The sequence below is a fragment of the Dromiciops gliroides genome, chromosome 1 (genome assembly GCF_019393635.1).
Source record: "Dromiciops gliroides isolate mDroGli1 chromosome 1, mDroGli1.pri, whole genome shotgun sequence".
NCBI lineage: Eukaryota > Metazoa > Chordata > Mammalia > Microbiotheria > Microbiotheriidae > Dromiciops > Dromiciops gliroides.
Window position 1 is genome coordinate 7,524,909 of NC_057861.1, and position 14,663 is coordinate 7,539,571.

A 14,663-nucleotide genomic window follows, 5' to 3' on the forward strand; every position below is an offset into this window, starting at 1 on the left:
GTGTTGTAAATGAGGAGATTTATTAGGAGAGGGGACTCTAGGCTGCCCCTGTGACTGTCCCCCTGGCGTAAGAGAAAACCTGCTGCCGTATCTTTACAGAACAAAGGGGGAGGGAGGGGCCGCACAGGGATGTCAGTAGGATATGCAGCATCCGGCTGTAGCCTGTGTCACCTTGCCGACCTTGGTATTGCTTACCAGCGTACCAGGGTCGTGCTCAGCCACGCCTCAGTCCCGACGTGCTTTTCTCTCGAGGAAGTTTTAAGGGTTTCTTAGGGTTTGGGATCATTAGGTTCCTTGGGGTCCCGCTGCACTCCCACAACAGGCTAAGTTAAAGCGTGGAGTTAGGTAACAACTAGAAAAAGATTTGGGGGTGTCAGGAGACCACAGCTAGGCCAGCTCAGGCACTTGAGGTCTGGTAGGAGTCTAAGCAGGATAGTCGGGAAGGGGGAGAACCGACTGCCTGACATGGAAAGCTGGGGGGAATCACCCTCACTGCAGGTCTTTGGGCAACTTCAGCATAAAAGTAATAGCCAGCGTTACAGACGCTGTGGGATTCACAGATGAGGAAATGGAGGCAGCAGAGGTGAAGCGACCAGCCCAGGGCCACACACAGACCACATCAGACCACGGGCCTGTGTGCCACCCCTTGGCCTAGGGTTTGGACCTTTCCTGCCCTCAGGGACGCAGGAAGCGCAGAGCTCCCCCAGCGACAGCGACGTCAGCTCCTCCTGCCGGGCTTGGTCGCCCGGCCTCCAGTTGTTTGCTGACCCCCTCTATCCCTGCAGGACCTCCACACCAACAGCCCCAGGTATAACAAGGGCTCCTACAACGATTTCAGCTTCGTCACGCACAACAACCGCGAGGGCATCCCCATGAGAAAGGGAGAGCACCTGGGAGAGTTCAACCTGGGCTCAACCATCGTGCTCATCTTTGAGGCTCCCAAGGACTTCAACTTCCATCTGAAGGCGGGCCAGAAAATTCGGTTTGGAGAAGCCCTGGGCTCCCTCTAGTGCCAGCCTCTCCAGCCCAAGGGTGCTGCTGCCCAGGAGACTCCTTCCGATCAGCGGGAAGGCGAAGGCTTTGCACGGACTGACACGGGAAGCTGCCCCAGAGCCTGGCTGCGCAAAGCAACGAGGTGCCTTGCTCTACTTGGACAGGGGTTGGGCGCACCAAGAACTCTGGGGCCGTCTCTTGTCCCAGGGTCCCAGAAAGGCCCCCAGCTCCACCAGTTAAGCCTTGGAGAAGGAAGTAGAGAGGGAACCTTGCCTTATTCCCCCCACCCGCCCTTCTGCTCCAAGGCAGGGATAAGCTGGAGTTTATTTTTGGATTCTCTACCAATTCTATGAACTAGAAATACTGTCTATTCTGCATCAGGTTCCATGGGTGAGGGATTTTCTTTTGAAGGTGGTAAACATTCTGATTATCTTTCCGTTAGTGGCCATTGTGGGATATAGCCCCCTCCCAATAAAGACTCCCTCGATTTCCTGGATCTTTTCAGGCCTTAATCACTCTCACTGTCTGATCCCCTGCCCCGCCCTGTTCCCCAATCTCCTCCGGGCTCAAGGCAGGCCCTGGAGTCACCCTTTGGGGGATGCCCAGGGCTCCAAGAGGAGCTTCTGTTTGGTGCACGGGGTGAAATGCATCCAGCATTGACTGTGGACCACGAGCTCAGCTCCTGGAGCCCACCCCCAGACAGCGAGCTGATGTTTGGTGTTGGGTTTGTTTTTTGAATTTACTTACTCTGGAAATGGTGGGGGGAAAGCCAAATTCTCCTTTGCACTTATTACTGGGAACTTCTCTTTCTTGCCAACATGGGCTGCCTGATTGGGGCTTGTTGGGAAAGCTTTGCATGCCACTGTAAGCCCAGGCCTGCAGGGGGGCAGGGACAGCCTCTGATGCAAGGGGCCTTCTTGGCTTTCAGATACTGAAGAGAGGAGCCAAGGCCTTCTCTGGGGGTCACTGGGCTCAGTAACTAGTGGATGACCCAAGGGAGGCAGGAGTGGCCATTCCCGTATAGTCCAAGGTGGGAGCATCCCCTCCACCCCATCCACCTGCCTGGTTCCCATTTTAATCACCTCTGGTCCTTAGTCCAGACATGCAAGAAAGTTTTCTCAAAGCCTACTTGAATCACAGTGGGTGGGTGAGCCCTACCCAGCAGGGACGGCTCTGGGGGAGCAGCTGTTTGCTACTTGAAAGGGGGCAGAAGAGGCCCCTCCCCTTCTAGTGGGGAGCAAGCCAGTGCATCCCAGCACAGCCCAGGGACCCGCACCAGGCGTCGGGAAGTAGCTGCTATTGGTTCAGTCGGCTTGTATTGTCGGCGGTCGGTTCTGCCCTGGGCCAGCTCTTTGGGGTGCAGGCTCATCGCTCTGTAAACAGGGACGAGGGTTCCTGACGATACTGGTGACGCTGTGAGCTTCTCCTGCCAGGAGAAGCCATTGAATCTTCAACTGTATCAGTAGCACAGTATTTTTGTATGTCAGCGGAAGACTTAGGGAACAGGAATTCATTTAATTGCAAACAAACATTTTCAAATAAAAAAATACATTTGCAGCCGCTGATTGTGTGCCTGGTGTCTTACATCTTCACTCCAAAGCGAGCACATGCAGTGCCTGAGGAGGGAGGGGGAAGGGAGAGGAACGTGCTGCTCCTGCAGCTACGAGAAGGCGGCCCTCAGGACCTGGATGCGGGCCATGTACCGTCGCACCTGCTGCCGTTCCGCTCGCAGTTCTTCCAAGAGACGGGCGATCTGCTTCTCCACCTGCGAGAGGAAGCAGGCAGGCTGGGGCCCAAGTGCCGTGGCCCTGCCCCTTCTGTCAGGACTGGAGCCCGAGTGCGATTCAGATCGTACCTGGTGAAGTTCTTGCTGAACCTGCTGTCCTGCCTCCTCCTCCTCTGGCCTGGGGTCCTCCATGCTCAGCTCTAACCACTTCCGTAGGCTGCTCGCCTGTCTCTGCCAGGACCTAGCAGGGAGGGACAGCCCATGGCCATCAGAAAGATGCAAAGCCCTGGGACAGAAAAGCCTTCCCAAGTCTCTAAGAAATTGGTGACTAATTCTGCCCCCCTGGGGTTTTGTTAGTGCTCCGAGGGGAACTGAGGTCAGACAAGGTTAAATGATTTGTTCCGGTTGCATGGACCTGAACCGAAGTTGCTGTGCCAGGCCGCCTCTTGGAGTGCCGGGGAGACCTTAACATTCTACACAGGAGGTCGTTAAGGCCTAGAGGACACAAGGCATTTGCCCAACAATTTAATGAAGGACCCGGGTATCCCAACTACCATCCCAGTGCTCACTTTACCACCCTGGGGGGGGGGGCAGGAAACTTCCCCAAAGGGAATTCAACCCAATGACACAGATGAAGTGGTCAGTCACACTGTGCTGGACACTGGGGGCTCCTAGACCTAAGGCCCCAGAGTCTCACTGCCTCATTTTACAGATGAGCAAACAAGTACAGGGAGGGGGGCTGACAGACGGTCTCTTCTAGAAGCCAATCCCTCCCCCCCTTATGGAGAGCCACCAAGGCAGATGATGTCCTTCAGAAATGGGGCAGATGCACAAGAGGGTACATGAGGCAGAAAGGAGGAAGGTGCCACTCATCAAGGGCAGCCTGGCGAAGGAGGGGGCCTCTGCTAGAACTCTCAAGGCTAGTGGGCGAGTGCTGGAGAGTAAAGCACCCTGCTGGCGTGAGACAACTAGCCGACAGTGACTTATCCAAAGAAACCATGTGATGACCAAATGGAGTCTATGCCAGGGCTGCAGGAAACAACCTGAGTAATCATGTTCAAAACCAAAATATCATCTCAATAGATAGAGAAAAGGCCTCTGATGGCACAGCTCTCTTTTATGCTAAAAACCCTGCCAAGTATAGGCACAGAAAGACCGTCATAAAAAGCCTCTCTGTAAAGCCAAAAGAAAGCTTCACATACAATGGGGATATCCTAGAACCTTTCCCCATAAGGAGGCCCATTCTCACTATTTATAGAGTTCTGGAAATGTTAGCAGAAATAAGACAGGGGGGGGGGCAGCTAGGTGGTAAAGCACCGGCCCTGGATTCAGGAGGACCTGAGTTCAAATCCGGCCTCAGATGCTTGATACTTACTAGCTGTGTGACCCTGGGCAAGTTACTTAACCCAAATAAGACAAGAAAGATAGGTGAAAAGGAGATACAACTGCTTTTGTTTGCTAATGATATGATTCATGTGGAAACTCCTAGGGAATCATCAGGCACTAACAACAGCTTCAGTAAAGTTGCAGGCTACAAAATAAATCCTAGAAAACAGTAACAAACCCCAAGAGGCAATAATAGAAAGGGAAATCCCATTCCAAATAACCACAAAATACATAAAGTATCTGGGGACTGACCTCCAAAAGCACACTAACGACTTGTATACAAAGTACTCCTTAAAGAAAAAAAGACAGACACTTGACACTTACTAGCTGTGTGACCCTGGGCAAGTCACTTAACCCTCATTGCCCCACAAAAAAAAAAAAAAAGAAAAGAAAAGAAAAAAGGAGAAAAACCACAATCTGAACAGCTGGAGGAAGAGTCGGTGTCCATGGCTAAGTCGTGCCAATATAATAAAAATTACAATATTACCAAGATTAATTTACACTTTTTTTTCTTTTTCTTTTTTTTGCGAGGCAATGGGGGTTAAGTGACTTGCCCAGGGTCACACAGCTAGTATGTGTCAAGTGTCTGAGGCTGGATTTGAACTCAGGTACTCCTGAATCCAGGGCCAGGGCTTTATCCACTGTGCCACCTTAATTTACACTTTTAACACTACACCAATCAAATTACCCAAAGAATACTTTCTAGAATTTTATAATTAGTAACAATTCATTTGGAAAAACAAAAGATCTAGAATATCAAAAGATGAAAATAGGGATGGATGAAGGGAAACAATAGCACTTCTAGACCTCAAACTACATTATGAAGCAGCAGTCATCAAACATCTGGTACTGGTTAAAAAGTATCAGTTATCAGAGGAACAGCTAGGTGGTGCAGTGGATAGAACACTGGCCCTGAAGTTGAGAGGACCTGAGTTCCAATCTCACCTCAGACACACTAGCCGTGTGACCCTGGGCAAGTCACTTAACCCTCACTGCCTCAAACATCCAGGCAATCTCCAGTTGTCCCGTCCTGCTACTTGACCCAGATGGCGCCAGTGAGAAGAGTGAGGTTGGAGACCTTGCACAGCCCCCCCTCACTTCAATCCGATTCAGTGAAAGTCATGACATCACTGTGATGTCATGGTCCTCTTCCAGAATGAAGGACAAACAACATCACTTATTTAGCCTTCTGCTACTGGAGGGGAAAAGGGATGCCAACCCCTATCACGTAGGAAGCTCTGGGGGAAGAGAAGAACCGGTGGAAAGCTGGGCTGAGAAGAAAGGGTCTGGCAGGACAAGAAAATGGCTGGCAGGGCAGGACCACACCCCAGGGGCCCGAGGGAGCTCACTCACCTGAGGTGCTGCTTGTTGGCCTGGTAACGGAACAACTTCTCCTGGATCTCCTGGAGTTCGGCCTCGAGCGCTCCACCATCTCCCAGGATGCCCAGCGCCCTCCTTTCCACGTCGGCCTGGGTGCCCCCTGAGGGAGAGATGCCTGGCTGAGAAGCCCGAGTTCATTTCTTGCTTTTGGTTCCCCGGGGGGTAGGTGGACATCCCCAGGCCACCCCTGCCTTCTCCAGGGATCTGGGCAGTGCCTCAGAGGCCAAGGCCTCCAGCTGAGGAGTGCTGAGACAAGGGCCCAGGATCGCAGACTCTGAATTAGGAGAGGCCTCAGGGCCCACGCTGGGGCAGCTCAGTGGCCCAGTGGACAGGGTGTGGGCCTGGGGCCAGCGACACCTGAGTTCGAATCCAACGTCAAACACATCCTAGCTGTGGGATGCCTGTCTGCCTCAGTTTCCTTATTGGTTAAATGAGGGTCAACATAGCCCTGACCTCCCAGGCTTGTAGTGAGGATCAATCTTCATAAAGTGCTTAGCACATGGCAGGCCCTTCAATGTCTCCGTCCTCCCTCCCTGGAGGACAAGGGATCGGAAGCCAGAAATCCAGTCCTTTTTGGCACCTGTGGGACCTCGGGCAAGTCAAAGACGGGCCAACATGAAGTGGTCCCGAGGGCCCCTTGGCATCTCTGCAGACCTGATGGGCCTGAGGTCGCCCGAGGGTCGGGGTGGCTGCTCCCAGTCGGGGGGCGGCCCCGGGAAGGCTGAGGCAAGCTGCCCAGCTGGCCTTCAGAGCCAGGACCTGAAAGCAGATTTCCCTAGGGGGCTGGGCCCATGGGGGCCATGGCTCCACCTCCATCATGTCCTGGGGCACCCCCTACCTGGAGCTGCCAGGCCCAGCCTGGGCCTCCCCTTGCTCCCCAACAAGTCCTCGGGAAGAAGCAGGCGGCTGCCCGGCTGTGGACGCCCCGTCTCGGCAACAATCTCTTCGGCTCCTTGGGGGCCCGGCTCAGAGGCTCCTGTCCCAACTGCAGGCTGGAAGGAAAGGATGCGAGATGATGACCTCCTTCTGGGTGCTCGGGCCGAGGGTGAAGGAAGAGCTGACACAGGGCACGATGCGTGTAGAGTCAGGCCCGGCCTGGAGCCTGGCTCTGGATGAGTCGTCCGCAATGCCCATCTCTCTAGGACGCCTACCACTCCTCAGTTCTGCTTGTGAATCTCACCATCCAACCGTGAGATCCCCAGGGAATGGCCGGGTGTCAGGGTAGGGAACGCGGCCCCCAGGAGTGTTTGGGGACTGTCCCACGGCCCCCCAACACTACAATGGAGACAAACCAGGACCAGGACAAAAGCATCCGTTCCCTTCCTGAGAGCCAGCTGGTTCCTGACCTGTCACCTTCCTCTCAGTTGGGACCACAAGGGACCAAGGACAGATCACACAACTCTCCACCACATCCGCCTGGGGACAGCCCAAGGGAGGCTGGGAATGGGGTAGCCCTTGGGCTCCCACGCCACAAGAAGCCAAGCTGGACGGCTTAAGAGCCTGTTGGAACAGAACGTCTGGCCACATGGTCCTCATCTCCCCAGAAGGCCAGAGGCCCTTCCTGGGCAGCGGGTGTGGATTAAGAAGGGGAAGAGGAGGCCGGGATCAGAGATGACAGAAACGGCTGCTTTCTGTGAAGGGGACAACACTGATGCAGGAAGCCCTCACGGCTTCTGGGTAATGCCTCTCCAGCATCTACCTATGGCTGGTTTCTCCTTTCAGAAAAACAGCACGTTCGGCTCATGGTCCATACACGGGGGATGACGTTGGGGCAGACTTCCTGCCCGGGCTCATCCCCAGACATGCACGGGACAAGGCAGCGGGGGGACAAGAAGGCAAACTCACACTTTTTCTCAGGTCTCGGGCACTGGCCATGGAGGACGGGGCAGGCAGAGTAGCCTCAGTGTGGAGGGGCCCGTGGCCAGGAGCCTTCGGGGGGCTCCTGGATTCTGCACAGGTCCTCATGCTGGGTCCTGGTGCCAGCAGAGTGGCAGAGGGGCTGGGCTGGGCAGGGAGGAGGGGCGCAGCCATTTCTGCCAAAATCCTAAGACAAAGAGAGCCAGGCAGTTGGCGGGTCATTACAGAAATCCCACAATCTGAGAGTGAGTCAGTCCCAACATCCAGGGGGTCCCACCCACCCTCACACCCCCTAAATCCCCATTATACCCTGCCCTACGCCACCCATCTTGCCACTACCTAAAGACCCGGAGGAAGGGGCAGCTGCTGCCTCTCACTGTGAGCGAGGCCTGCCTCCTCCCATCACTTCTGGTGATGTGTGGCCCTCTGGAAGTAATCCTGTCTCCACGGGACAGCCCCCCAATCCCTGAAGGCAGCTCACACCCATCCAGCCCAGCAGCACGTCGGTCGGTGAGCAGGTCTTACCATGACCTGGACTCAAAGCCCATCCCCACGGCCGCCCATCCCCACGGCCGCCCCTCCGCACATTCTGCAGCTCATCAGTGTCCTTCAAAGGGGACCCCAGAAATACCCCCAAGAGAGCAAAGGGAAAAGGAGGCATCCATACAAACACACTGGAAGCTGAGGGGATGCCTGTCCACTGGAGAATGGCTGGGCAAGTTGTGTTCTGAGGAATGGGGAGCAGGGTGGATTCAGAAAAACCTGGGAGGACGCAGATGAACTGATGCCAAGTGGGCAGAGCCAAGGACGCTGTGCTCAGCGACAGCGCGCTGCTGTTCAGCTGGGACCGGCTTAGCTCCTCTGATCAGGACAGATCCAAGATCATTCCAAAGGGCTCAACTTGAGAAATGCTCTTCCCCTTCAGAGGGAGAGCGGACGAATGCTGAGCGCAGCCTGAAGCCGGCTTTATCTTTCTTGTTCTAGCTGTGTCTGTATTTTCTTTTGCAACTGCCCTTGTATAACCCATGTCAAATGGTGGGCAGGAGGGAGGAGTCTGCAGCTCAACATTTTAAAAAACCGTTCAATTTCTTAACAAAAGAAAAATATGTTTAAAACTAGGGGAGGCATAAAAGGGAAGTCGACCCTCCAGACACAATCTGAGAGCAGGGGGCAGCAGATTCTCAGCCCCTGCCTCTCAGTGCAGCCCAAGCACACGACCCCTCCCGACTGACTGCCAGCAGCACACTTGGTGAGCAGGCCTGTGAAGCAAAAACGTGAAGCAGCACGGGCCCCAGCCCAGTTCCTTGGGTACACCCTTGGGGACACTCCTCCCAGACACCTCCTGCCACACAGACTCAGGACTACCACTGTCCCTGGGGGTCTGCTTGTCTAACCAGTTCCAAGTGCATCCCATTATCGTCCCCATCTCTCCAGAAGAATATGATGCCACTTTAGAAATGCTGGCCAAACCTAGGCTGACTGTGGGCATGTCATTCGCCCTCTAAAGCAGTTTAGTAACCTGGTCCCAAAATGAAATACGGCTGGTCTGAACGAGGCCTTGTGGTCCTCTCTGACTACTGCCTCCCCATCTAACTTGGCCAACCACCTCTACCTTAGGGAAGAAGCCAAGGCCAGCTCACTCGTCTAGAGTCTGTAGACTCTGCTCCTTCTGAACACGTGTGAACTGAAAAAGTAAAATTTAATTAAAAGGCAATTGGAGCATCCGTTCTTTGCCAATCTCATCGTATGTCTCCTGTCTGTGATCTTCCTGGTGTTACTAAGAGCGGCTCCTCTCTGCCAAACCTCTCCCTGCCCAGAGGCAGGACCCTTGGGTTCGGGATCTCCCCCTTGTCCAGGCTCCTCCTCCACGAGGCTCTGTCTCCCACCTCCAAGCCCGGAACGCTCTCAGCCTCCCTGGCTTCTTGGAAACACTCGCCCTGCCCTCTGTGGGAAGCCTGTGCCACTGTCCTGAGTCCTCAGGCCTTCTTGTTCTCCTAAGCACCTACTGGGGGTGCGCCAATCATCTCCTTCCTGAGTTTAGAAACTCCTCAAGGGCACAGGTTTGTGTTCTGCCTTTCTGGGAGTCCCCCGTGTCTAGCATGGGGCCTGGCACGCAACAAGTGCCAACGGATACTGGCGGGTTGATCTTTAAAAGCAGAATGAGTTGGTTGGTTCCCCAAGCACCCACATGGGTCTCCAGCCACTGTCTTCATCACCCTGTGTCTTCCATTGGGAGACATCTCCTGTCCCCTCTGGGAGGACCTTCCTCTGTCCAAGTTCAATTCTCCATGGGGTCTTTTTGCGCCTTCCCTTAAGCCCTTCGAAACTGGCTCCTCCCTAGTCTGGGCGCATGCCTCTTGAGGCCCAGCTCTCGTCTCCAGCTGGGGTGGGGCCTGCTCCCTGCTGCCTGCCTGGACCTCAGCCCCAGGGCCTCAGAGGATGAGATCTCTGATAGACAAACCAAGGAGTCCTGAGCTTCTTGGCGTCAGCCATTCTCCTCCCCCAACACCTTCTTGGTCTGTCTCGAGGACTTCTTTCTGCCTGGGAGGCACCACAGTGCACAGAGCACTGGGCAGGGAGTCAGGAAGAGCCGAGTTCAGATTCGGCCTAAGACAATAGCCGTGACCCCGGACAAGTGGCTTCACCTCTTGTCTGCCTCCTCCCTGCCCATAAAACGGGGACACTAAAAGCAGCTCCCAATGAGATGGTATTTGTGCACCTGGCACACAGTAGGTGTGCCCCTCCTCACTATGTGCTCCACCCACCCCCACCCCCAGAATTCCTTCCTAGGCTGACGTGCTCTCCCCCAATTCCAGCCTGAACCTGCAGCCCCAGCCGAGTCCCCGCTCTGGCGCTCAGCGTGGGGTCACTCATGGAGCTGGGACAGGCCTCCTGGGCTCACAGTAAGGAGCAGTGTGTCTGCCCAGTGCGAGGGGCCCATCCGGCACAGGAGGGGCTGAGGAACACTCTAGGAGCCCTGCCCTGTGCCTGACACACCCGGTGCCTGACACACCCGGTGCCTCGGCCGTGTGGTGCTTGGATTGAACCGGCCAGAGAAAAACAAAACCACAATTGCCAGGAAACAATCCCGGACACCCCTGGCAGCAGCTCTCGGCCTTCTCCATCTGGCAAACCCGCACTGTCCTCAAGGGCATTGCCTGGGTCCAGCACGGACTGGGCAGGGCTTCACTGGGGGCACCAAGGGAAAGGGACGGATGCCCATCTGCCAGCCACCTCAGCCTCTGGGGAGATGCACGCGTGGGCACAGAGACCTGGGCACCCAGGTGCAGCCCCCAGGGTCAAAGCTGGCTGGTGGCGGGCTGGGACTGACCCCCTCTGCCCTGCCCCGACACCTAGTGCTCAGCAGTTGCTTCCCCGGGAGGCTCTGCTGGTTTCTCCACTGCACTATGGGATAATCGCCCTCCTTGGCATGCTCCCTTACCCAGGGCACAGGCATCCAGCAGAGTCGTCCCTCTCCACAGAGTCCAGGAGGAAGTCGGGACGACGGGGCTGCTTCCTCACGGGCCGGACGACATTCCTGGGGAGAGGCAAATGGAGGTATTGTCCCCCTGCCCAGTGGCCCCTGGCAGGAGCTTGCCACCCGGGTGGGCTAGCTGGGCAGCCCAGTGGCCGCTGGTGCTGGGGTCCTAGGATGCTGCCTACCTTCTCCCACTCTGGCCCAGACGGAGCAGCCCCCTCCTCTTCCAGAGGCAAAGACTGAGGACATACTAGAGACTCCATGTCCACTCTGTCTGGGGTCCAGCTCAAAGCCCACCTCCTTCAGAAAGCCTTTCCAGGGCCCCCTCCCTGCCAGTGCCTTCCCTTTGCCCCTTAGTTCCTGTTTGTCCCGCAGGTGTTTGCACACAGCTGTTTGTCTGTCATCTCCCTGTCCCCCCTAGACTGGGAGCTCCCTGAGGGCAGGGCCTGTCTCTTGCCTCTTTGTTTCTCCAGCGCTTAGCAGGGTGCCTGGCGCATAGTAGGCACTTCCTAAAAGTTTGCTGACTCCGTTCCAGGGCTACATCAACCCCAACAGAAGCTTCCCTCCTCCTCCCTATCCCAATACTCTTCCAGCCCCCACCCCAGCTAGTCACCGGTGTGAGCTCCAGTTTTTTCTTTAAGGACCCTGGAGGGCCAAGGACAGGTGGGGGAAGGGGCAGGGGAGGAAGGAGAAATAATTAAGGGAAAACCAGATTCAACTTTGCCAGCTTCTCAAATCTGACCAGACTTCTCTGGTCCTAGCTCTGGGCCAGCTGGGCAGGACTGGGCACAGGGTCACTCACAGGTCAGGGAGGTGGGGGTCTCCAGAAGCCAGCAGAAGGGGCCAGCCCCAGTGCTTGTGGGGCCTCTGAGGAGCCAAGGCAGCTTCTCCGGCGGCCGCGGCAGGCGTGGTGTCAGCAACAGGGACCTCGAATGTCACTCTCCTCTGGGACGTGGCTCCCAGGGAGCAGGAGCCGTCCTTGACCAAGGCTTTGTGTTTCCAGAGCATGGCACACCGGCGTACAACCTGGTGCAAATTGTGGGCCACCTGCCCAACACACAGTGATCCTCTTTGAGGCCAGAGCAGGTCCCGGGGCACCTCAAAAGGTGGGGAGTTGTCCCTCTCCAGGGATGGGGAACACCCCCAAATACCAGCCCAGGTCCCAGCCCCCCAACTCTCCAGCCACCTGCCACATGCCAAGCAGAGGCACCACACACCAGTGTCTCCCCTTGCCCAGCATATCTGCCCACGTCGGGGGCAAAGAAGGCGGCTTGGGGCCCTTACCTGGGCCTGCTGCTGGGCACGGAGATGCCCCCGGAAGCTCTTCATGTCAGCCACAAACCTCAGGAGGCGGGTGACGCCCTCTCGCACCAGGCTACCATGGTAGGCCAGCACGGCCTGCTCCAGCCGGGCCTTCTTCCTCCGCCGCACCAGCACGAACCCCAGCCACGCATCCCAAACCTCCCACAAAGGCAGCCCATGTGAGTGAGGCACAACATGCCTGGCCTCTAAGACCACCGCCCCACCTCAAGGACACCCATGTTCCCTGCACGTCAGAGCCCAGGAAGCGGAGACATGAACTGGGGCAGGCACATGTGTCGGAGGGCACCACGTAAGTGTGCGGGAGCTTTAGAAGGAGCGGCGCCAAGGGCTTAGGAACCAGGCTGTGCCACGTCCTTGTGCCACAGGCCAGGCAGCAGAGAGGCTCTGGGCCCCAGAGCACCGGCCCTGTGCCCCTGGGGAGAGGAAGCCTGCCAGGGAGTGTGGCAGCCGGGCATTCACAGGAGCTCCAAATAAGTCCCCCCACAGCCAGACCAGCTAGTGCTGGGCCCTAATGGGGGAGGGGGCTGGGGGTGCAATCCTGCTGCAGCAGGGAGAGGCCTGGCTGTGAGGGCAGCCAATGGAGGTGCAGATGCCAGCTGGGCCCCTCACAGCCACTCGAGGCCTCGGGCCTGGAAATCCCTGTCAAACGGGCCAACGGTCTAGGGTGCCCAGAGCCAGGGCCTAGGGAGAAGCAAGTGAGAGGCCCACGTGGGGCCAGGACCACCTACCTTTCCCTGAAGCGTGAAGGACCAAAGCCAGAGAGCCCGAGTGGTGGCCTGCTGCTCCCACTGCCTCTCCCCAAACTGCGGGCCAAGGACGAAGGGTCAGGCATGCCACCAACGGGCCGGGAGGAAGGTAAAGGCAGCTCAGAGAGGGCAAGCTAGAGAGGGAGCGAGGGATAAAGATAGAGACAGAGACAGAGACAGAGAGAGGGGAGGAGGAGGGAAAAGGAAAAAGAGGAGGAGGGGAAGGAGCAGAGCCGGGTGATATCGCCAACAGCTGGAAGATGGGGGATGGGGTCAAGGCAATCTGCCACCACCTGAGGATTCCTCGATGACTTGGGGGGGGGGCCCTCCAGGTGCTCTCCTGCTGGCACCCTTAGCAAGGCAATTTGGAGGCTGGGGAGGACACGGGTGGATACACCAAGGATGCCCCCACATTGCATCAGGACGAGCCCAGTGACGAGCTGCCACATCAGGTAGAACCCCAGTAAGTCGGAAGCCTTGGCTTCCCACCAGCTCCCCAAAGAGAGGACGAGGGCCGTGGACAGAGGAGGGCGAGGTGCCAAGAGGATGAGGAGAGGACCCAGGCTGCCCACCTGGCGCTTCCATGTGTAGAAGGAGGAGTGGCTGAGTCTGCGTGCCATCAGCAGGGCGCCCTGCCTCTGCAGGAGCTAAGGGGAAAGTGACAGGGGGCTGGCTGCCAGCGCTCCGGGGAACAGCAGACCCCTGGGCAATGTCAAGCAGGTCTAGGCTCTCCCTGGGCCTAGGCATGATGGCCACCCCCCCTCTCCCAACGCCTCATCTGGCCACCCCAGGCAGGCCCCCCTCCCCCATGGCTCCAGGCTCCCGCAGCTGCTCACCATCTTCCGGATACACTGTAAGTGGTACTTCTTCCAGCGGGCCAAGCAGGCCCTCAGGAGCCTTGTCCCGTGGTGTCGTGCAGCCCGCCCCAGCTGGGCTCTCTGCAGGGAAGCTCTCCGGCCACATTCCCGCCAGTGCCTGAATGAGGCTCGGAGATGACCTAGGGCGACCAAAGCCAGATGAGGGCAGCACCAGGGATGGTCCGGGCCCCCAGGCCTGGCATGGCCAGAGAGCTGAGGATGCCCGGAGAGCCCCCTGGGCTGGATCTCTCTTGATCCCTTCCTGCCCCACAAGTCCTTGCTTAGTCGCTCTCGTTCACTGGGTACCCCCACTCTGTACCAGGAGAACAAAGGCGGGCCCAGAGAACTCTCCCAACTTGACCTGGAGATTCGCCTGAACCCACCAGAGAGACCATTTGGAGGAAGGCGGGCACGTCCAAAATCACTTTACCAACAAACCCATGTGGCAGTTGCTGGGCCTGGAGCCGGCCCCTCCTCACCTCGCTCCAACTGCTTCCTGGCTTCTGTGACGGCCTTGTCTTCCTGCTGCCGGCAGTATATCCTAAGGGACACCGTGTCCCTCCAATGCATGGCCACCTGCACAAGGGGGGCACAAGCCGAGAGGAAGGGCACCTTTAATGCTGGCTTCCCTGGGGAAGCTGGAAAACCAATGAGCCTTTATGGGCATTAACTAGGGATAGAGAAAAAGAACACCCGGAGACGTGTTCACCTAGGACGAATGCAGAGCAGACCACTGTGCTCTGAGAATGGGAGAGACCAGGAGACTAAAGGGTGAAGGGCACAGCTGGGAGGGACGGAAAGGCTGTGGCCGCTGAAGTCTAGCGAACGAGAGGCTGGCATGGGCTAAGGCTGTCTGGGCAGAAGAATCTGAATGAAGGGAAAAGTGCTGATTACGCTGTGCCAAGCACTGTTGTGCT

General features: G+C 57.0%; 2 protein-coding genes across 10 annotated transcripts in view; one reads left to right on the top strand and one right to left on the bottom strand.

Annotated features, from left to right (window-relative positions):
* The window catches only part of PISD (phosphatidylserine decarboxylase), a 57,324-nt gene extending 54,769 nt beyond the window's left edge, over positions 1-2,555 (top strand). For all 6 annotated transcript variants that reach the window (XM_043979952.1, XM_043979950.1, XM_043979949.1 and 3 more), the window contains one exon: positions 786-2,555. In XM_043979952.1, coding sequence (XP_043835887.1) covers positions 786-1,010 — 225 coding nt within the window. In that variant the 3' untranslated portion in view covers positions 1,011-2,555. The remainder of the gene's footprint in view (positions 1-785) is intronic.
* The window catches only part of SFI1 (SFI1 centrin binding protein), a 60,281-nt gene continuing 48,137 nt past the window's right edge, over positions 2,520-14,663 (bottom strand). For 2 of the 4 annotated variants that reach the window (XM_043979943.1, XM_043979944.1), the window contains 12 exons: positions 14,226-14,322; positions 13,726-13,886; positions 13,462-13,536; positions 12,872-12,946; positions 12,105-12,281; positions 11,623-11,867; positions 10,785-10,880; positions 7,331-7,529; positions 6,324-6,477; positions 5,459-5,585; positions 2,849-2,960; positions 2,520-2,758 (listed from right to left, as the gene is read on the bottom strand). In XM_043979943.1, coding sequence (XP_043835878.1) covers positions 2,654-2,758; positions 2,849-2,960; positions 5,459-5,585; positions 6,324-6,477; positions 7,331-7,529; positions 10,785-10,880; positions 11,623-11,867; positions 12,105-12,281; positions 12,872-12,946; positions 13,462-13,536; positions 13,726-13,886; positions 14,226-14,322 — 1,623 coding nt within the window. In that variant the 3' untranslated portion in view covers positions 2,520-2,653. The other 2 variants (XM_043979946.1, XM_043979945.1) reach the window with 2 other exon arrangements.